General features: G+C 42.2%; 1 protein-coding gene across 3 annotated transcripts in view; it reads left to right on the forward strand.

Annotated features, from left to right (window-relative positions):
* SORCS1 (sortilin related VPS10 domain containing receptor 1) overlaps positions 1-11089 on the forward strand; it is a 536576-nt gene extending 525487 nt beyond the window's left edge. The window contains exons 25-27 of one of the 3 annotated variants that reach the window (XM_075842830.1): positions 1561-1666; positions 1747-1910; positions 9442-11089. In XM_075842830.1, the coding sequence (XP_075698945.1) occupies positions 1561-1666; positions 1747-1910; positions 9442-9506 (335 nt within the window). In that variant the 3' untranslated portion in view covers positions 9507-11089. The remainder of the gene's footprint in view (positions 1-1560; positions 1667-1746; positions 1911-9441) is intronic. The other 2 variants (XM_075842831.1, XM_075842832.1) reach the window with 2 other exon arrangements.
* The last annotated feature ends 13451 nt before the right edge of the window (positions 11090-24540 follow it).

The raw sequence follows: 24540 nt of genomic DNA on the forward strand, positions 1-24540 counted from the left end.
TAGCACCCTGTCGACAATAACTTTTCACTTTTAAAATTGTTCTCTGAGATTCTCAATGTTTGGTTGTTGGGAGCCCAAGCTCTGGGACCCCCAGAATAATAAAAATGCTCCTTCATTTTTTACATCGGCACAGCGGCTCATCTTTCATGTCCCTTTCAGCTGCAATAGGCACAGCCTACCGTATGGACGAGCCCTAGTCTATTCATTGTGCTGTTTGGAGGGGCTCTTGTAGGTCGGACCCCTATCAATCAAACATTAATATATCCTAAGTTTCCATCTCTTTTCCAACTTTTTATTTATATCTAGACCATGTCTTTAGTTTTTAACATACAGAGGAGATTTGATGAATAAAGCACAGCAGGAATTTCTCCGTAGTAGAACATATCCTCATTATATGGCATCCAATGGAGCACTGCTCGGGATTTCCTTGTCTTATGACTCCTACGGAAAAATCGCAGTATGACTCCGTATGTAATTATGGAGAGATAGTATGGACCCATAGACCTCCACGGGTGTTATATTATGGATCTGTACAACTTGGAGATTTTATAGAGCCATATCATGTATGTGTGCATGAGACCTTTGAAGTTTAACTTTCAGATGAAGCAGAGCTGAATCCGTTTGTTTTTGTTTTTTTCATTTTCTTTACACTTTGAGATCTAACGATGTCAAGAAAAGTCAATAAGTTTCATGCAGTCTTATGTAAAATCCCAGATAGCACATTGTAATATTTCAATGAAATGCACCAATGGCAAACTCAGCATTGTTGAATCTGTAGAAGACTTGACGTTTCGAAAACAGATGAAGCTGCTAAAAAAAATATTAATATATATATGTGTGTGTGTGTGTGTGTATATATATAAAGACACTCTATGATGAGTAAATAAAAGAAAAAAAAAATGGGTCATGACAGAGACCAATGACCTAGTAAAGATCTAGAATATTCTACTAGATGGGGTTTCTCAACTCCTGTCCTCAAGTCCCCCCAACAAATCATGTTTCCAGGATTATCATGTTAAAGGGTTATTACCATGTAAGACGTTTATGGCAAAACCATGGGGTATATCATAATTGTCTGATAGATGTGGGTCCTAAGTCTGGATCCTACACCTATGTCGAAAACAGGATACCCCGTCCCACCCGGTGAGCTGCCCACCACATCCAGATGAGAAATAAATGGAGGCTCTTTCCATCCACTTCTATAGCTGTCGTATGGCTGTTCAGTTATTTCCGTAACTCCCATAAAAGCCGGGATGCGGACACCTCACCAGGCGGGATGGGGGTCTCATTCTTGACGGGATGTCTTAGTTGAGAATACAAGTGATATAATTATTTGGCAATGCCACAGGTGTCCTCTCTTTGGGATATCCCCGAATCATGATTGTTGGTGGGACTTGAGGGCTGAAGATGAAGACAACTCTTCGAGAATATGGTGTTGTATTGAGCTTTTAGGACCTGATGACTTTGAGGGGCAGAACGACTTATGGACACTTTGTAATGTTTCAGAATAGTGTGTAACCTTCACTAGATGGATAATCTTCGTTCCTTTGACCTTTCCAGCCCCTTTGGTGGACCTGACTCCCAGTCACAGTGGCTCCGCAATGCTGATGCTCTTATCGGTGGTCTTTGTTGGACTGGCCATCTTCGTCATCTATAAATTCAAAAGGTAATCACAGTCCTGTTCCTTGTCAGCGGTGTTGCAGCAATGATTGGCCAAAGCAATGACGTCTCTGTTGATGTTTTTAGGAAAATTCCTGGAATTAATGTATATGCACAGATGCAGAATGAGAAAGAGCGAGAGATGGTCAGTCCAGGCAGTCAAAATGAGAACTTGTCACCTAATGTCCCTCACACTCAGCCGATGGGCCCCGAGCAGCTGTTAGAGGGCAAGTTGGAAACACAGCCCATAGGTAAATAAGTAGCTAGTCCTGATTGGCTGTCCCGGAACCCAAGTGACCAGTCTTGCCTGTCTGAATGACCAAGCACTCTGTATAACCCTTCTTTCCCACTCTGAGACATTGTGTAATCTTTATTACTTATTCCTTCTGTCATATCCCTGTCTTCCTTAACTAACCCCGAGACGTGCAGGTAATTGATCATCCCCGGCTCCTCCACTGCTGGGCGCATCTGAAGGAGCAAATGAACTCCTAACCAGGGACCATTGTCATAACTCAAACAGTCAGGACTGATCCTGAATTAATGAATCACATTAAACCAAATAAGCCGGCTCAGGAGGTGCCGGAATCGTCTCCAAGAATGGGGCTTAATAAGGACTCATTTTACATTCCCTTTAATTAGTTGGAGTTAAATTACGTAACTTTGGCATCCGCGGCTACTTGTTGTATTTTCAGCTGGAGATAGAAATTGGGCTTTGAGCCAGAATACAATTTTGGGGTAGTTTAAGGTAAATGCTTATATTAAAATCATGACAAATTATTGAATGAAACTTAAAATATTCATGGGGATTTATTTTCTTGTAGGTCAGAGCTGTGTCTGAGAGTTTGTTCTGCTCTACAAGACTAGGAGAACTGTAGGACCCACCCATGTCACGCCTGTATATATCGTTGATCATATGTATTGCCCTATATACTATGTATCCATGCAGCCTTCATAAACCACACGTCTCCCAGTGTTCTTTCCCATACAGATGCAGCAACCTTTAACTTGACTCTTCCTCTGCCACAAAAGAAGAAATAAGTATTATAAATGGCACATGAGAAGTTGGGGGATGTTACAGTTCTTGCATTGGGCTTCATGTCCACAAGTTTATATATGGCAGTAATCTAAATAACAAGTTGAGTTTCTTTGTGAATACATTTTATTACTTATCTTGTGCTGGGTTAGTTTGTAATTTAGTCCTGAGCTGCAATCAAAGTTCTGCGGGTTGTTACCGGAAATAGTCAACAAGAATGTTGCTAGCCAGGCCCACGTCAGCTACTCAGAGTGTCTGTAATGAAGGGAGCAGTTTGTTTTTCCTACTTTAAAATCTTGTACAGAGTCTGTTGTAATAATTACACTTCCTAGAATTCAAATCCTCAGAACAAACTCTGTGTAAAAACTGAACAAGCAGCGGAGAGAGATTCCAGCTCTGAAGCCTGCAAAATTGTGAATGCAATTAGTCCGTAAATCAGGTTTAGTGCAACATAAGTATTGTAATGTATGTACACAGTGACTCCACCAGCAGAATAGTGAGTGCAGCTCTGGAGCATAATACAGGATGTAACTCAGGATCAGTACAGGATAAGTAATGTATGTACACAGTGACTCCACCAGCAGAATAGTGAGCGCAGCTCTGGAGTATAATACAGGATATAACTCAGGATCAGTACAGGATAAGTAATATAATGTATGTACACAGTGACTCCACCAGCAGAATAGTGAGTGCAGCTCTGGAGTATAATACAGGATATAACTCAGGATCAGTACAGGATAAGTAATGTAATGTATGTACACAGTGACTCCACCTGCAGAATAGTGAGTGCAGCTCTGGAGTATAATACAGGATATAACTCAGGATCAGTACAGGATAAGTAATGTATGTACACAGTGACTCCACCAGCAGAATAGTGAGACCAGCTCTGGAGTATAATACAGGATGTAACTCACAATCAGTACAGGATAAGTAATGTAATGTATGTACACAGTGACTCCACCTGCAGAATAGTGAGTGCAGCTCTGGAGTATAATACAGGATGTAACTCAGGATCAGTACAGGATAAGTAATGTATGTACACAGTGACTCCACCAGCAGAATAGTGAGTGCAGCTCTGGAGTATAATAGAGGATATAACTCAGGATCAGTACAGGATATGTAATGTAATGTATGTACACAGTGACTCCACCAGCAGAATAGTGAGTGCAGCTCTGGAGTATAATACAGGATGTAACTCAGGATCAGTACAGGATAAGTAATGTAATTTATGTACACAGTGACTCCACCCGCAGAATAGTGAGTGCAGCTCTGGAGTATAATACAGGATGTAACTCAGGATCAGTACAGGATAAGTAATATAATGTATGTATACAGTGACTGCACCAGCAGAATAGTGAGTGCAGCTCTGGAGTATATAATACAGGATGTAACCCAGGATCAGTACAGGATAAGTAATGTAATGTATGTACTCTGTGACTTCACCAGCAGAATAGTGAGTTCAGCTCTGGAGTATAATACAAGCTATAGCTCAGGATCTGTATGCGGGCCGTCACTTTAAACCTTCAAACCATGAGGCTGTGACATCTGAACAAATATGACTTGTAAATGATGACCCCCCCTTCTCCATTTTTGAACGCAGTGTTAAGTACCTATCAAGACACAGTATTAAGCCCACTTGTTTCCAATTATTACTTTTGATTTTTCTCTGTCCTATACACTTGCCTTGAAGACATTTACTGTCCTTGTCTCATGATACGACTAGTGCCAAAAAATCTATATTCTTTTTGCTAGTTTCCCTTTAAGATATCTACATATTTGACAATGCTAACGCTGTGGATTGATAACAAATGCAATATTCTCACCGTTTCAAAGTTCAAATGTTCTCCGCAGTGCACGTTTAAACCCTTTTAAGCCTTTTCAGCAAGAAATTAAAGGATCAGCACCACGGACAGCAGCTGAAACAGCCAAATGCAAATGTAAGACGTATTCTGTAGGAATTTTATGAGGCTGAGATTAAAGAACATCTTAATGGAACCGCAAGTAAAATAGACTACAAAAGCAAGACTTAAAGTGCCGGGCAGGAGGAAAACTAACTAAACTACCACTTAAACTAAACCGAATCCATGCACCTGTGTGAGAAGAGGTAGAAGTATCAGTTATATGATCAGTTCCTTCAGGTTCTTTGTGTAGGATCCCATCGGAGTGAGGTCACCTTGTTGTGGCAGATGTGCTAAGATCCTCATATGTATATCTATAGTAAATACAGCAATGATCCAATTCAAAATATTTCAAAAATTCAGTGTTTGCATATATCTTAGCGCCTGCAGATCGCTTCTGCATCCTTGTGTTTGGTTACATTGATCCCGACACCCGTAAACTTCTAGCGTGCCGAAGGGTAAGCGTTTAAGAAGATTGGACGTCCTGACATAGATCCTTAGGGACTGCAGTTGATTGAACAGTCGAGTCATGTTTTGGTCCAACAAAAATTGTTGTATTCTGATTTGGAGGCAGGTCGTAGATGTAACACAGATGCATTTACTTAGCTCAGCTCTGCTACATCTGTAAGGATATGTCCATATAAGAGATGTTCTAAAGTCACAGAACAGTCATTTTGACTTTAATGGAAAAATAAGAATCAAAAATGTATATATTTTTTTGTGATACACCATAAAACATTGTATTCTAGACTCTTCTGTACGTCTAAAATCAGATGCCCATCATTCAAACGGATGATGACTGATGCCATTCATGGCAGCGGAGAGCCAATCACAATTTATTTAAAATCAATAGGAGCTATTGTAAGCTTCGTTCCTGTGTGTGCTTTGGTTACAAAACAGACCGTACATGACCATGTGAATGAGCCCTAGATGACATTCAGCCATTTACTTGATGGTCTCTGAGTCCCATAGTGTGACTGCTCTTACAGTAAAATAATTATTTTCTGTGCCAACTTCAAAAATTTCCCTTTTCTAGAAGTAGTTTAGTTAATGCTCTTTTTTTTTATGCTTAAACAGATTATCCAGGATTACAAAAAAGGCTATTTTTTTTCTCCAAAAAACTGTGACCCCCCCCCCCCTAGGCTTTGACTGGTGTAGTAGCTCTGCCCTATTCTTATGTGGATTCCAAAACTGTACAAAATATTCCATAGTTTGATCATGTGCATCTAAACCATTTTTGATTCTTACTTTGATCCTACTGGCCTTGGCAGCAGCTGCCTGGCGCTAGGAGGATTGTTTATTTATAGACTGAACAGTCCTAAAGTTCAGCAACATGGAAGAGAGGACTGGATTTATACCTTATATTAGAAAATGTCAGCACCCCTACTTCTCTTGATTCAAGTTGTGATTTCACAGGGTCATATAGAAAGTCAGGATTGGCCCTTTCGCCTTTCATAGTGTGAACAGCAGATGACTGAGCAATCAAAGAATGGACATTACTGTCATATACCAGATTTTTTTGTGCAAGGGAGAACACACATAGTAGGGCCAGTCAACAGAAAGCCACTCGTCCTCCTCCACCTCTTTTCAGTGTCATGACCTGCTGCTATCAATTATTTTGTTTCCTTTTATCACTCTGCATCACCCATTTCTATTAATCATCTTCTATTTTCTAATGTTTATCAATCAATCCAATACCTTCTTTCCTGCCTTCCCTCCTTTTCTTCGTTCCCACCTTTCCTTCCCGCCTTTCCTTCCTTCCTTCCTTCCTTCCTTCCTTCCCTCCTTTCCTTCCTTTCCTTCCTTCCTTTCCCCTCATATTCCATTCTTCCTTTCCTGTTAATTCCTTTAATTTTCCTTCCTTCCCTTTTCCTTCATTCCTTTAATTTTCCTTCCTTCCCTTTTCCTTCCTTCCTCTAATTTTCCTTCCTTCCCTTTTCCTTCCTTTAATTTTCCTTCCTTCCCTTTTCCTTCCTTCCTTCCCTTTTCCTTCCATCCTTCCTTTCATTTTCCTTCCCTTTTCCTTCCTTCAGTTTTCCTTCCTTCCCTTTTCCTTCCTTCCCTTTTCCTTCCTTCCTTTAATTTTCCGTCCCTTTTTCCTTCCTTCTCTTTTCCTCCCTTCCCTTTTCCTTCCTTCCTTTAATTTTCCTTCCTTTTTTCCCTCTCCCTCTCTATCTCTATCATTATCCATCTCTATCATTATCCATCTCTATCTTACTCTTGACAGCACAATTTAAGAAAACATTTCACGGCCAAACATATATTAGCAGTTAGCAAAGAATGAGAATTTTTTACAATTGTCTACAAGTAAGCCAAAGCCCCCACTGTGATAATCTCCTGGTTTTATGCTCATTGAAACACTCAGTATGTAAAGTATCTGCAGCGAATTCTGAATCCAAAACTCAAGTAGCGCAGATCCTGTTCCACATCCCGGATAATTAATATAGAGTGGAAAGGGTAGAGCAATTATCTCACAGAGGCTGTATCTGGCTATAAACCAAGAGTAGGAGCGCGGAGGGGAACGACGACCATGCCAAGCACTCGTGTCATCAACAGAGCAACCTATACCTCAGTGTAGTGTAACTGCTCCGTGTACTAACGCAGCATCGGACAGAAAAGAAGAGAATTCATGTGGTTAGCAGAAAGCGTCCACCTCCTCCATCAGAACGAAGAAGACAAATAATACAAAGCTAAAAAAAATGAGGGATCGCTTGGCATTTACAAAAAAGCTTCAAGGCATCTAAAATCCTCCTTCATTTTTAAATTCCCTTCATTCATCATCAACCGGATTCCTCACGTGCCGGATTATCAAATATTCTAGATTCTCAAATGCAGATAGAGATTATAATTATGGGCGTTTGCATGAAGTGGCGGTCAAGCAGGAATGTGGTCGCTTCATACAACTCTATGGGAGCTGCGGAAATAGCAGTGTTAGAGCCACTCCATACAATCTGCTCTTCATTATCCGCAGGCTGTTCTGGGGGCCCAATCCTCCTGTTACTCCTCATGGCGCTCCGGGCAGTGAGGAGGAGCTAGAATAGAGCAGCGCTCGAGCATGCGCCTGCCGCTCCGTTCAATGTCTATGGGGACTGACCGAAACAGCATAATTCCCGAAGGAGTGGAAAAACCAGGAACGGAACCTAAATTGAAGAAATATATTTTTTTTAAAAAGTCTCCTTGTCTGGTTCCAATTCTAGTTTTGACTTAACCCCTTGCCGCTGCAGCTATTTTTTGGTTTCTCATTTTTTTCCTCCCCCACTTACCAAAAACAATAACTGTTTTATTTTTCCATCGATATAGCCGTGTTTTTGACATGACGAGTTGTAGTTTCCATGTCACCCTTTATTGCAGCATATAATGTACCGGGAAGCTAGAAAAAAATATTTGTGTGGTGCAATGAGAAAAAAAAAAAAAAAGCATTTCCTCCATTGTTTTTGGGTTTTGTTTTTACGTTTTACTTTTTTGTTAACATTCATGTTCTGCGGGTCAATACGATTCCAAATTTCTATATTTTTATTTAGGTTTTATTACTTATAAAAAGTGTTTTGCCATGTTCTAAGAGCCATTTTCTTTTTCTTTTTCCGTGGATTGAGTGATGTGAGGGCTTGTTTTTTGGCAAGGTGGCTTAAGATATTATTCCATTTTGGAGTACATGCAACTTTTCGATCACTTTTTATTATTTTTTTTTTTTTTTTGAGGGAGACAAGATGACCAAACAATAGCAGTTCGGATTTATTGGTGTTTGTTCTTATTTTTTTTACATTACTTTTGAGGAAAATATTGTTTTTTTTTATATATAAAAAACTTTATTGAACTTTTTGTTTTTACTTTATTTATTAGTCTCCCTAGAGAATTGAACTATCAATCGTTGGGTCGCTTGCACAATACGCTGTAATACTGCAGTATATTGTGTTTTCTATCAGCTCCTTTTAAGCCCTGACAGAGCTTTATAGGAACACAAAGATGGCAGACCTGGGGGCCATCCTCTATCTAACAACTTAGATGCCAGATTACGGCTTCGACAACTCCTATCCCGGCCATTGCAGTGAGGTGTTAGCTGTAACAGCCCGCGAGCTCGCTCCATACTGCCCCTTCCCGGCTATGACATAACCCTAGGTCAAATGTCGGGAAGGGGGTTAAAAATGCATGCAAGATCTGCATCAAATCTGCACTGTGTGAACAAGGCTTTTAAACGTTTGTCCAGTTTATACAACCAATCTTCATATAAGTTCTCTTGGTAAAGGTGGAGAGCGGCTACATACTGTAGAGCGTCTCTCTCTCTGGAGGACCTGTCCTGTCCTGTATTACACAGACAACACATTGATATGAATGGACCCTGTGTAATACTTCATTTCTCCTGTGGTGGCGCTGCAGGGAAATTGAACACTTACTGCCAGTTTTATCCGCAGATTACAGATGATCGCTGTGGGTCCCAGCAGGGGTACATTTTGTGATCTGCTTAGCGTGAAGGGCCCTTCTAACAAGTAGGAATTGTCCAAAGTGGAGAACCCCTTAACCCATTAATACTCTGTAAGGACAATATGAAGACATTATATGGTCACCTCTATCGCAAGTTCAACATAACCACGAACAAAGTTTCTGTCAGTATCTGAAATAGAAAAAATTGCAGGAAGAGAGGTAATAATTTGTTGAATGGAAGCCTCTCCCCTGTTATCTAAGCATTTCTCTCCGTGTGGTCCTTGGTGTCACCTCCTTGTGGTCCTTCCTCGTGTCTGTTTACAGTGCCGGGAGTTTTAAGATATGAAAATGTTTATTGCTGTCTTGCAACTTTTTGAAAAAAAACAACTAAAATTAAATACATTTTTAATGCTTTTTTTCCGTTCCTCCCAGGAAGTATTTCAATGGTTGCTGAAAATCAAAGCACAAACGAAAACCCGACCTATGTCAATGTGTGAAGGAAGGAAGACGGAGAAAGGAGGCCAAGAAAAAAAGAAGGAAGCCCACCTGGAATCGGACTGCTCCCAAAATCGGAATAAATCTGAGGTTTTTAGCTTTAAACCCGATCAGGAGGAAGCGTCTTCACTCTGTGTAAAGGCTACAAACTTTATGGGACACACATACCCTCTTTTAAACTCACTTGTGTTTGTACATGATCAACGAATTGACATACGCCAGAAATTTGCATGCTTTAACCCTTTCGCTGATCGAGAGGACTCGCAAAAATATCACCTGTCTTTTAACGGTGAACGGGTTTACAGAGCATTTTCCCCTAAAATAATAATAAAAAAATGGTAATCATAAGTCCCCAAAATAGTTGTATAGGATTTTTTTTTCCAGACACAGCGCCACTCTTGTCCATTGGTTGGGAGTGGTATTACAGCTTTGCCCCATTTACTTGAATGGGGATGAGTTGCAATACCAGACACAACCTATGGTCGAGAGTGGTGCTGCTCCAAGAAAAAAAAGCAAATTTTTTTTTGCCTTTTCTTTACAATTCCTTTAAGTCATCCTCTTTTGTTGCTACAAATTCTGGAAAATCTAGGTGACAACCATTTTTGCCACTATTGCGGCTTTTTACATTACTAGTGCCACTAGTGCAGGGGTTCTTCTCTATATTTCAATGAGTCCTCAATGGCATATCTACAGAGCCATGCATCACTATAGCTGCTGTGGATTTAGGAGTCTGGCAGAGGCGTTAATTGAAGCCCCTTGGTCCCAAATCAAAATCTGTAAGAGGACCCCCCCCCCCCTACTTGTGCCATGAATAATACTGGTGCCATCTTATGTGTCACACGGGCATTTGGGCCCCCTCAGTCACATAGACTCAGGTACAACTGCTGCCCCTACAGTCCGGGATAGTTGAATGACAAACCCAAGTGGCAGCTATGTTGACTGCCACCCAAATTTTACCACAAATTTTACCCAAAAAGAGGACGATGTCAGGGGTTAATATTTGCAGGTATTTTTATGTTTATTTTTTTATTTCAGGGGTAAATGCTCTTTGAATATTTTTTAAAGTTGCCATCGGTTAAATTGTGTAAATAAAGGTGCTTAAAGGGGAACTATCATTCTTTTTTTAATGGTAGGTGTGGTATTTCAATCCTTGCAAACGATTCAACGTATCGCCTAGTCAATGTATCATTCAAAAGTTATGCACAAACCTTGAAACATTTTTCTTTGATTCGGTGCCAGAAGTTCTTGTCGTCTGTGTTGTCAGTGGAGAGTTTCTGGTCGGCGACTAAACCTCTTCCATGTATAATAACAAAAGAACACCAAGAATAATTGAGTGCCATTCGGTCAGATTATGTTTCCGATCAGCAATTATAATTCCTATATGTATTCTGTATAAATTATATTAAGAGAAGATTTTTTATTGAATGATAGTTCGCCTTTGATCCGTTACTTGTGGATAGGTTCTTATTCTGTCGGGGGGAGTAATCGCCAATCACTCTGGTGACCTTTCTCACCACATGGGGGCAGAGATAGGAGGATACTTGTATATAATCCTTTATAAATAAAGTATATAAATCTCTTATAAGATTCTGTTCCTTCATTGGTCACGTGTGACATCACTGAGTCCCGGGAAGGGACTGGAGACAGTGGAATGGCGGATAACCGGTATCGGATGTTACGAATCGTTTTTGCAATCAATGTTCCATCATGCCTCAGGGTCTATTCACATGGTGCGGTCAAATAGCAGTTTACTGACGGACGTGATTACTGCAAAATTTTGCCTTTATTTTTCGACAATTTAGCCTCAATTTGACCGGTCAACAAAAGTAATAAATGGACTGAAGTACCAAGAAAGAATATAAAAATTAGGGTTATACAGTTTAGAAACTATGGACAGTCCGCAGTGGAATTCTGCAGCAGCCGTTTTTTTAAATTTCTTTCTATGATTTCTTTCTATACATTTTTAGGAAACTTAGTTCAGACATTGCGGAAAATAACTGCAGAATATCAGGCTGCGGTGCAGAATTTTCCCTCCGCAGCAGCTCTTTATGTTGCAGAGAAGCAGCAGAATTTCACTGCGGATTTCAGCCTCTGCAATGCAAAAACTGAAATCTGTGGCAAGTCCGCTGTGATATCTGCAACGTCTGAATTACCTGTCAAATATGCAAATGTTGCTACAAATTCGCAAAGAATCTGCATCAACATTTTCAGCTGAAAAAGTCTGTCACGTCTGAACATGGCCTAACAAGCGGGCGACCACTATGTGTAGATAAATCAGTTTTCTACATCAACATAGAAGGGGATTCTTTACTGTAAGTGCAGTGACACTATAGAACTTTCTACTGTAAGAGCAGTCACACTATGGAGCCTCTACTGTAAGAACAGTCACACTATGGAACCTCTACTGTAAGAGCAGTCACACTATGGAGCCTCTACTGTAAGAACAGTCACACTATGGAACCTCTACTGTAAGAGCAGTCACACTATGGAACCTCTACAGTAAGACCAGTCACACTATGGAGCCTCTACTGTAAGAGCAGTCACACTATGGAACCTCTACTGTAAGAGCGATCACACTATGGAACCTCTACTGTAAGAGCAGTCACACTATGGAACTCTACTGTAAGAGCAGTCACACTATGGAACCTCTACTGTAAGAGCAGTCACACTATGGAACCTCTACTGTAAGATCAGTCACACTATGGAGCCTCTACTGTAAGAGCGGTCACACTATGGAACCTCTAATGTAAGAGCAGTCACACTATGGAACTCTCTACTGTAAGAGCAGTCACACTATGGAACCCTCTACTGTAAGAGCAGTCACACTATGGAGCCTCTACTGTAAGATCAGTCACACTATGGAACCTCTACTGTAAGAGAAGTCACACTATAAAATCTCTACTGTAAGAGCTGTCACACTATGGAACCTCTACTGTAAGAGCAGTCACACTATGGAACTCTACTGTAAGAGCAGTCACACTATGGAACTCTACTGTAAGAGCAGTCACACTATGGAACCTCTACTTGAAGAGCAGTCACACTATAGAACTCAATACTGTAAGAGCAGTCACACTATGGAACCTCTACTGTAAGATCAGTCACACTATGGAACTCTCTACTGTAAGAGCAGTCACACTATGGAACCCTCTACTGTAAGAGCAGTCACACTATGGAGCCTCTACTGTAAGATCAGTCACACTATGGAACCTCTACTGTAAGATCAGTCACACTATAGAACTCTCTACTGTAAGAGCAGTCACACTATGGAACTCTCTACTGTAAGAGCAGTCACACTATAGAACCTCTATTGTAAGAGCAGTCACACTATGGAGCCTCTACTGTAAGAGCAGTCACACTATGGAGCCTCTACTGTAAGAGCAGTCACACTATGGAACCTCTACTGTAAGAGCAGTCACACTATGGAACCTCTACTGTAAGAGCAGTCACACTATGGAGCCTCTACTGTAAGAGCAGTCACACTATGGAACTCTACTGTAAGAGCAGTCACACTATGGAACTCTACTGTAAGAGTAGTCACACTATAGAACTCAATACTGTAAGAGCAGTCACACTATGGAACCGTCTACTGTAAGAGCAGTCACACTATGGAACCCTCTACTGTAAGAGCAGTCACACTATGGAGCCTCTACTGTAAGAGCTGTCACACTATGGAACCTCTACTGTAAGAGCAGTCACACTATGGAACTCTACTGTAAGAGCAGTCACACTATGGAACTCTACTGTAAGAGCAGTCACACTATGGAACCTCTACTGTAAGAGCAGTCACACTATAGAACTCAATACTGTAAGAGCAGTCACACTATGGAACCCTCTACTGTAAGAGCAGTCACACTATGGAGCCTCTACTGTAAGATCAGTCACACTATGGACCTCTCTACTGTAAGAGCAGTCACACTATAGAACTCTCTACTGTAAGAGCAGTCACACTATGGAACTCTCTACTGTAAGAGCAGTCACACTATAGAACCTCTATTGTAAGAGCAGTCACACTATGGAGCCTCTACTGTAAGAGCAGTCACACTATGGAGCCTCTACTGTAAGAGCAGTCACACTATGGAACTCTACTGTAAGAGTAGTCACACTATAGAACTCAATACTGTAAGAGCAGTCACACTATGGAACCGTCTACTGTAAGAGCAGTCACACTATGGAACCCTCTACTGTAAGAGCAGTCACACTATGGAGCCTCTACTGTAAGAGCAGTCACACTATGGAGCCTCTACTGTAAGAGCAGTCACACTATGGAGCCTCTACTGTAAGAGCACGCACACTATGGAACTCTCTACTGTAAGAGCAGTCACACTGTGGAACTCTACTGTAAGAGCAGTCACACTATGGAACTCTACTGTAAGAGCAGTCACACTATGGAACTCTACTGTAAGAGTAGTCACACTATAGAACTCAATACTGTAAGAGCAGTCACACTATGGAACCGTCTACTGTAAGAGCAGTCACACTATGGAACCCTCTACTGTAAGAGCAGTCACACTATGGAGCCTCTACTGTAAGAGCAGTCACACTATGGAGCCTCTACTGTAAGAGCAGTCACACTATGGAGCCTCTACTGTAAGAGCACGCACACTATGGAACTCTCTACTGTAAGAGCAGTCACACTGTGGAACTCTACTGTAAGAGCAGTCACACTATGGAACCTCTACTGTAAGAGCAGTCACACTATGGAGCCTTTACTGTAAGAGCAGTCACACTATGGAACTCTCTACTGTAGGAGCAGTCACACTATGGAACTCTCTACTGTAAGAGCAGTCACACTATAGACCCTCAACTGTAAGAGCAGTCACACTATAAAACCTCTACTGTAAGAGCTGTCACACTATGGAACCTCTACTGTAAGAGCAGTCACACTATGGAACTCTACTGTAAGAGCAGTCACACTATGGAACTCTACTGTAAGAGCAGTCACACTATGGAACCTCTACTGTAAGAGCAGTCACACTATAGAACTTCAACTGTAAGAGCGGTCACACTATGGAACCTCTGCTGTAAGAGCAGTAACACTATGGACCCTCTATTGTAATAGCAGTCACACTATGGAACTCTCTACTGTAAGAGCAGTCACACTATGGAACCTCTACTGTAAGAGCAGTAACACTATGGACCCTCTACTGAAATAGTTGTCACACTATGGATCTCTCTACTGTAAGAGCAGTCACACTATGGAGCCTCTACTGTAAGAGCAGTAACACTATGAAGCCTCTACTGTAAGAGCGGTCACACTATAGAACCTCTACTGTAAGAGCAGTCACACTATGGTACCTCTACTGTAAGAGCGGTCACACTATGGAACTCTCTACTGTAAGAGCAGTCACACTATGGAACCTCAAATGTAAGAGCAGTCAGACTATGGAACTCTACTGTAAGAGCAGTCACACTATGGAACTCTCTACTGTAAGAGCAGTCACACTATAGAACTCTACTGTAAGAGCAGTCACACTATGGAACCTCTACTGTAAGAGCAGTCACACTATGGAACCTCTACTGTAAGAGCGGTCACACTATGGAACCTCAAATGTAAGAGCAGTCAGACTATGGAACTCTACTGTAAGAGCAGTCACACTATAGAACTCTACTGTAAGAGCAGTCACACTATGGAACCTCTTCTGTGAGAGCGGTCACACTATGGAACTCTCTAATGTAAGAGCAGTCACACAATGGAACCTCGACTGTAAGAGCAGTCACACTATGGAACCTCTACTGTAAGAGCAGTCACACTATGGAACTCTACTGTTAGAGCAGTCACACTATAGAACTATCTACTGTAAGAGCAGTCACACTATGGAACTCTCTACTGTAAGATCAGTCATACTATGGAACTCTCTACTGTAAGAGCAGTCACACTATGGAACTCTCTACTTTAAGAGCAGTCACACTATGGAACTCTACTGTAAGAGCAGTCCCACTATGGAGCCTCTACTGTAAGAGCAGTCACACTATGGAACTCTACTGTAAGAGCAGTCACACTATGGAACCTCTACTGTAAGAGCAGTCACACTATGGAACCTCTACTGTAAGAGCAGTAACACTATGAAACCTCTACTGTAAGAGCAGTCACACTATGGAACCTCTACTGTAAGAGCAGTAACACTATGGAACCTCTACTGTAAGAGCAGTCACACTATAGAACTCTCTATTGTAAGAGAAGTCACACTATGAAACCTCTACTGTAAGAGCAGTCACACTATGGACCCTCTACTGAAATAGTTGTCACACTATGGATCTCTCTACTGTAAGAGCAGTCACACTATGGAGCCTCTACTGTAAGAGCAGTAACACTATGAAGCCTCTACTGTAAGAGCGGTCACACTATAGAACCTCTACTGTAAGAGCAGTCACACTATGGTACCTCTACTGTAAGAGCGGTCACACTATGGAACTCTCTACTGTAAGAGCAGTCACACTATGGAACCTCAAATGTAAGAGCAGTCAGACTATGGAACTCTACTGTAAGAGCAGTCACACTATGGAACTCTCTACTGTAAGAGCTGTCACACTATAGAACTCTACTGTAAGAGCAGTCACACTATGGAACCTCTACTGTAAGAGCAGTCACACTATGGAACCTCTACTGTAAGAGCGGTCACACTATGGAACCTCAAATGTAAGAGCAGTCAGACTATGGAACTCTACTGTAAGAGCAGTCACACTATAGAACTCTACTGTAAGAGCAGTCACACTATGGAACCTCTTCTGTGAGAGCGGTCACACTATGGAACTCTCTAATGTAAGAGCAGTCACACAATGGAACCTCGACTGTAAGAGCAGTCACACTATGGAACCTCTACTGTAAGAGCAGTCACACTATGGAACTCTACTGTTAGAGCAGTCACACTATAGAACTATCTACTGTAAGAGCAGTCACACTATGGAACTCTCTACTGTAAGATCAGTCATACTATGGAACTCTCTACTGTAAGAGCAGTCACACTATGGAACTCTCTACTTTAAGAGCAGTCACACTATGGAACTCTACTGTAAGAGCAGTCCCACTATGGAGCCTCTACTGTAAGAGCAGTCACACTATGGAACTCTACTGTAAGAGCAGTCACACTATGGAACCTCTACTGTAAGAGCAGTCACACTATAAAACCTCTACTGTAAGAGCAGTCACACTATGGAACCTCTACTGTAAGAGCAGTAACACTATGAAACCTCTACTGTAAGAGCAGTCACACTATGGAACCTCTACTGTAAGAGCAGTAACACTATGGAACCTCTACTGTAAGAGCAGTCACACTATAGAACTCTCTATTGTAAGAGAAGTCACACTATGAAACCTCTACTGTAAGAGCAGTCACACTATGGAACCTCTACTGTAAGAGCAGTCACACTATGGAACCTCTACAGTAAGAGCAGTCACACTATGGAACTCTCTACTGTAAGAGCAGTCACACTATGGACCCTCTACTGTAATAGCAGTCACACTATGGATCTCTCTACTGTAAGAGCAGTCACACTATGGAGCCTCTACTGTAAGAGCAGTCACATTATGAAGCCTCTACTGTAAGATCGGTCACACTATAGAACCTCTACTGTAAGAGCAGTCACACTATGGAACCTCTACTGTAAGAGCGGTCACACTATGGAACCCTCTACTGTAAGAGCAGTCACACTATGGAGCCTCTACTGTAAGATCAGTCACACTATGGACCTCTCTACTGTAAGAGCAGTCACACTATAGAACTCTCTACTGTAAGAGCAGTCACACTATGGAACTCTCTACTGTAAGAGCAGTCACACTATAGAACCTCTATTGTAAGAGCAGTCACACTATGGAGCCTCTACTGTAAGAGCAGTCACACTATGGAGCCTCTACTGTAAGAGCAGTCACACTATGGAACTCTACTGTAAGAGCAGTCACACTATGGAACTCTACTGTAAGAGTAGTCACACTATAGAACTCAATACTGTAAGAGCAGTCACACTATGGAACCGTCTACTGTAAGAGCAGTCACACTATGGAACCCTCTACTGTAAGAGCAGTCACACTATGGAGCCTCTACTGTAAGAGCAGTCACACTATGGAGCCTCTACTGTAAGAGCAGTCACACTATGGAGCCTCTACTGTAAGAGCACGCACACTATGGAACTCTCTACTGTAAGAGCAGTCACACTGTGGAACTCTACTGTAAGAGCAGTCACACTATGGAACCTCTACTGTAAGAGCAGTCACACTATGGAGCCTTTACTGTAAGAGCAGTCACACTATGGAACTCTCTACTGTAGGAGCAGTCACACTATGGAACTCTCTACTGTAAGAGCAGTCACACTATAGACCCTCAACTGTAAGAGCAGTCACACTATAAAACCTCTACTGTAAGAGCTGTCACACTATGGAACTCTACTGTAAGAGCAGTCACACTATGGAACTCTACTGTAAGAGCAGTCACACTATGGAACCTCTACTGTAAGAGCAGTCACACTATAGAACTTCAACTGTAAGAGCGGTCACACTATGGAACCTCTACTGTAAGAGCAGTAACACTATGGACCCTCTATTGTAATAGCAGTCACACTATGGAACTCTCTACTGTAAGAGCAGTCACACTATGGAACCTCTACTGTAAGAGCAGTAACACTATGGACCCTCTACTGAAATAGTTGTCACACTATGGATCTCTCTACTGTAAGAGCAGTCACACTATGGAGCCTCTACTGTAAGAGCAGTAACACTATGAAGCCTCTACTGTAAGAGCGGTCACACTATAGAACCTCTACTGTAAGAGCAGTCACACTATGGTACCTCTACTGTAAGAGCGGTCACACTATGGAACTCTCTACTGTAAGAGCAGTCACACTATGGAACCTCAAATGTAAGAGCAGTCAGACTATGGAACTCTACTGTAAGAGCAGTCACACTATGGAACTCTCTACTGTAAGAGCAGTCACACTATAGAACTCTACTGTAAGAGCAGTCACACTATGGAACCTCTACTGTAAGAGCAGTCACACTATGGAACCTCTACTGTAAGAGCGGTCACACTATGGAACCTCAAATGTAAGAGCAGTCAGACTATGGAACTCTACTGTAAGAGCAGTCACACTATAGAACTCTACTGTAAGAGCAGTCACACTATGGAACCTCTTCTGTGAGAGCGGTCACACTATGGAACTCTCTAATGTAAGAGCAGTCACACAATGGAACCTCGACTGTAAGAGCAGTCACACTATGGAACCTCTACTGTAAGAGCAGTCACACTATGGAACTCTACTGTTAGAGCAGTCACACTATAGAACTATCTACTGTAAGAGCAGTCACACTATGGAACTCTCTACTGTAAGATCAGTCATACTATGGAACTCTCTACTGTAAGAGCAGTCACACTATGGAACTCTCTACTTTAAGAGCAGTCACACTATGGAACTCTACTGTAAGAGCAGTCCCACTATGGAGCCTCTACTGTAAGAGCAGTCACACTATGGAACTCTACTGTAAGAGCAGTCACACTATGGAACCTCTACTGTAAGAGCAGTCACACTATAAAACCTCTACTGTAAGAGCAGTCACACTATGGAACCTCTACTGTAAGAGCAGTAACACTATGAAACCTCTACTGTAAGAGCAGTCACACTATGGAACCTCTACTGTAAGAGCAGTAACACTATGGAACCTCTACTGTAAGAGCAGTCACACTATAGAACTCTCTATTGTAAGAGAAGTCACACTATGAAACCTCTACTGTAAGAGCAGTCACACTATGGACCCTCTACTGAAATAGTTGTCACACTATGGATCTCTCTACTGTAAGAGCAGTCACACTATGGAGCCTCTACTGTAAGAGCAGTAACACTATGAAGCCTCTACTGTAAGAGCGGTCACACTATAGAACCTCTACTGTAAGAGCAGTCACACTATGGTACCTCTACTGTAAGAGCGGTCACACTATGGAACTCTCTACTGTAAGAGCAGTCACACTATGGAACCTCAAATGTAAGAGCAGTCAGACTATGGAACTCTACTGTAAGAGCAGTCACACTATGGAACTCTCTACTGTAAGAGCTGTCACACTATAGAACTCTACTGTAAGAGCAGTCACACTATGGAACCTCTACTGTAAGAGCGGTCACACTATGGAACCTCAAATGTAAGAGCAGTCAGACTATGGAACTCTACTGTAAGAGCAGTCACACTATAGAACTCTACTGTAAGAGCAGTCACACTATGGAACCTCTTCTGTGAGAGCGGTCACACTATGGAACTCTCTAATGTAAGAGCAGTCACACAATGGAACTCTACTGTAAGAGCAGTCACACTATGGAACTCTCTACTGTAAGATCAGTCATACTATGGAACTCTCTACTGTAAGAGCAGTCACACTATGGAACTCTCTACTTTAAGAGCAGTCACACTATGGAACTCTACTGTAAGAGCAGTCCCACTATGGAGCCTCTACTGTAAGAGCAGTCACACTATGGAACTCTACTGTAAGAGCAGTCACACTATGGAACCTCTACTGTAAGAGCAGTCACACTATAAAACCTCTACTGTAAGAGCAGTCACACTATGGAACCTCTACTGTAAGAGCAGTAACACTATAAAACCTCTACTGTAAGAGCAGTCACACTATGGAACCTCTACTGTAAGAGCAGTAACACTATGGAACCTCTACTGTAAGAGCAGTCACACTATAGATCTCTCTATTGTAAGAGAAGTCACACTATGAAACCTCTACTGTAAGAGCAGTCACACTATGGAACCTCTACTGTAAGAGCAGTCACACTATGGAACCTCTACAGTAAGAGCAGTCACACTATGGAACTCTCTACTGTAAGAGCAGTCACACTATGGACCCTCTACTGTAATAGCAGTCACACTATGGATCTCTCTACTGTAAGAGCAGTCACACTATGGAGCCTCTACTGTAAGAGCAGTCACATTATGAAGCCTCTACTGTAAGATCGGTCACACTATAGAACCTCTACTGTAAGAGCAGTCACACTATGGAACCTCTACTGTAAGAGCGGTCACACTATGGAGCCTCTACTGTAAGAGCAGTCACACTATGGAACTCTCTACTGTAAGAGCAGTCACACTATGTAACCTCTACTGTAAGAGCAGTCACACTATGGAACCTCTAATGTAAGAGCAGTCACACTATGGAACTCTCTACTGTAAGAGCAGTCACACTATGGAACTCTCTACTGTAAGAGCAGTCACACTATGGAACGCTCTACTGTAAGAGCAGTCACACTATGGAACTCTCTACTTTAAGAGCAGTCATACTATGGAACTCAACTGTAAGAGCAGTCACACTATGGAACTCTCTACTGTAAGAGCAGTCACACTATGGAACTCTCTACTGTAAGAGCAGTCACACTATGGAACTCTACTATAAGAGCAGTCACACTATGGAACCTCTACTGTAAGAGCAGTAACACTATGGACCCTCTACTGAAATAGTTGTCACACTATGGATCTCTCTACTGTAAGAGCAGTCACACTATGGAGCCTCTACTGTAAGAGCAGTAACACTATGAAGCCTCTACTGTAAGAGCGGTCACACTATAGAACCTCTACTGTAAGAGCAGTCACACTATGGTACCTCTACTGTAAGAGCGGTCACACTATGGAACTCTCTACTGTAAGAGCAGTCACACTATGGAACCTCAAATGTAAGAGCAGTCAGACTATGGAACTCTACTGTAAGAGCAGTCACACTATGGAACTCTCTACTGTAAGAGCAGTCACACTATAGAACTCTACTGTAAGAGCAGTCACACTATGGAACCTCTACTGTAAGAGCAGTCACACTATGGAACCTCTACTGTAAGAGCGGTCACACTATGGAACCTCAAATGTAAGAGCAGTCAGACTATGGAACTCTACTGTAAGAGCAGTCACACTATAGAACTCTACTGTAAGAGCAGTCACACTATGGAACCTCTTCTGTAAGAGCGGTCACACTATGGAACTCTCTAATGTAAGAGCAGTCACACAATGGAACCTCGACTGTAAGAGCAGTCACACTATGGAACCTCTACTGTAAGAGCAGTCACACTATGGAACTCTACTGTTAGAGCAGTCACACTATAGAACTATCTACTGTAAGAGCAGTCACACTATGGAACTCTCTACTGTAAGATCAGTCACACTATGGAACTCTCTACTGTAAGACCAGTCACACTATGGAACTCTCTACTTTAAGAGCAGTCACACTATGGAACTCTACTGTAAGAGCAGTCCCACTATGGAGCCTCTACTGTAAGAGCAGTCACACTATGGAACTCTACTGTAAGAGCAGTCACACTATGGAACCTCTACTGTAAGAGCAGTCACACTATAAAACCTCTACTGTAAGAGCAGTCACACTATGGAACCTCTACTGTAAGAGCAGTAACACTATGAAACCTCTACTGTAAGAGCAGTCACACTATGGAACCTCTACTGTAAGAGCAGTAACACTATGGAACCTCTACTGTAAGAGCAGTCACACTATAGAACTCTCTATTGTAAGAGAAGTCACACTATGAAACCTCTACTGTAAGAGCAGTCACACTATGGAACCTCTACTGTAAGAGCAGTCACACTATGGAACCTCTACTGTAAGAGCAGTCACACTATGGAACTCTCTACTGTAAGAGCAGTCACACTATGGATCCTCTACTGTAATAGCAGTCACACTATGGATCTCTCTACTGTAAGAGCAGTCACACTATGGAGCCTCTACTGTAAGAGCAGTCACATTATGAAGCCTCTACTGTAAGATCGGTCACACTATAGAACCTCTACTGTAAGAGCAGTCACACTATGGAACCTCTACTGTAAGAGCGGTCACACTATGGAGCCTCTACTGTAAGAGCAGTCACACTATGGAACTCTCTACTGTAAGAGCAGTCACACTATGTAACCTCTACTGTAAGAGCAGTCACACTATGGAACCTCTAATGTAAGAGCAGTCACACTATGGAACTCTCTACTGTAAGAGCAGTCACACTATGGAACTCTCTACTGTAAGAGCAGTCACACTATGGAACGCTCTACTGTAAGAGCAGTCACACTATGGAACTCTCTACTTTAAGAGCAGTCATACTATGGAACTCAACTGTAAGAGCAGTCACACTATGGAACTCTCTACTGTAAGAGCAGTCACACTATGGAACTCTCTACTGTAAGAGCAGTCACACTATGGAACTCTACTATAAGAGCAGTCACACTATAGAACTCAATACTGTAAGAGCAGTCACACGATGGAACCCTCTACTGTAAGAGCAGTCACACTATGGAGCCTCTACTGTAAGAGCAGTCACACTATGGAGCCTCTACTGTAAGAGCAGTCACACTATGGAACTCTCTACTGTAAGAGCAGTCACACTGTGGAACTCTACTGTAAGAGCAGTCACACTATGAGACCTCTACTGTAAGAGCAGTCACACTATGGCGCCTCTACTGTAAGAGCAGTAAGACTATGGAACCTCTACTGTAAGAGCAGTCACACTATGGAGCCTTTACTGTAAGAGCAGTCACACTATGGAACTCTCTACTGTAGGAGCAGTCACACTATGGAACTCTCTACTGTAAGAGCAGTCACACTATATAACCCTCTACTGTAAGAGCAGTCACACTATGGAACCTCTACTGTAAGAGCAGTCACACTATGGAGCCTCTACTGTAAGAGCAGTAACACTATGGAACCTCTACTGTAAGAGCAGTCACACTATGGAGCCTTTACTGTAAGAGCAGTCACACTATGGAACCTCTACTGTAAGAGCAGTCACACTATGGACCCTCTACTGTAAGAGCAGTTACACTATGGAACTCTCTACAGTAAGAGCAGTCACACTATGGAACCTTTACTGTAAGAGCAGTCACACTATGGAACCTCTACTGTAAGAGCAGTCACACTATGGAACTCTACTGTAAGAGCGGTCACACTATGGAGCCTCTACTGTAAGAGCAGTCACACTATGGAACTCTCTACTGTAAGAGCAGTCACACTGTGGAACTCTACTGTAAGAGCAGTCACACTATGAGACCTCTACTGTAAGAGCAGTCACACTATGGCGCCTCTACTGTAAGAGCAGTAAGACTATGGAACCTCTACTGTAAGAGCAGTCACACTATGGAGCCTTTACTGTAAGAGCAGTCACACTATGGAACTCTCTACTGTAGGTGCAGTCACACTATGGAACTCTCTACTGTAAGAGCAGTCACACTATATAACCCTCTACTGTAAGAGCAGTCACACTATGGAACCTCTACTGTAAGAGCAGTCACACTATGGAGCCTCTACTGTAAGAGCAGTAACACTATGGAACCTCTACTGTAAGAGCAGTCACACTATGGAGCCTTTACTGTAAGAGCGGTCACACTATGGAACCTCTACTGTAAGAGCAGTCACACTATGGAACCTCTACTGTAAGAGCAGTCACACTATGGACCCTCTACTGTAAGAGCAGTTACACTATGGAACTCTCTACAGTAAGAGCAGTCACACTATGGAACCTTTACTGTAAGAGCAGTCACACTATGGAACCTCTACTGTAAGAGCAGTCACACTATGGAACTCTACTGTAAGAGCGGTCACACTATGGAGCCTCTACTGTAAGAGCAGTCACACTATGGAACTCTCTACTGTAAGAGCAGTCACACTGTGGAACTCTACTGTAAGAGCAGTCACACTATGAGACCTCTACTGTAAGAGCAGTCACACTATGGCGCCTCTTCTGTAAGAGCAGTAAGACTATGGAACCTCTACTGTAAGAGCAGTCACACTATGGAGCCTTTACTGTAAGAGCAGTCACACTATGGAACTCTCTACTGTAGGAGCAGTCACACTATGGAACTCTACTGTAAGAGCAGTAACACTATGGAACCTCTACTGTAAGAGCAGTCACACTATGGAGCCTTTACTGTAAGAGCGGTCACACTATGGAACCTCTACTGTAAGAGCAGTAACACTATGGAACCTCTACTGTAAGAACAGTCACACTATGGACCCTCTACTGTAAGAGCAGTTACACTATGGAACTCTCTACAGTAAGATCAGTCACACTATGGAA

This window comes from Rhinoderma darwinii, chromosome 11, assembly GCF_050947455.1.
Source record: "Rhinoderma darwinii isolate aRhiDar2 chromosome 11, aRhiDar2.hap1, whole genome shotgun sequence".
Classification (NCBI taxonomy): domain Eukaryota; kingdom Metazoa; phylum Chordata; class Amphibia; order Anura; family Rhinodermatidae; genus Rhinoderma; species Rhinoderma darwinii.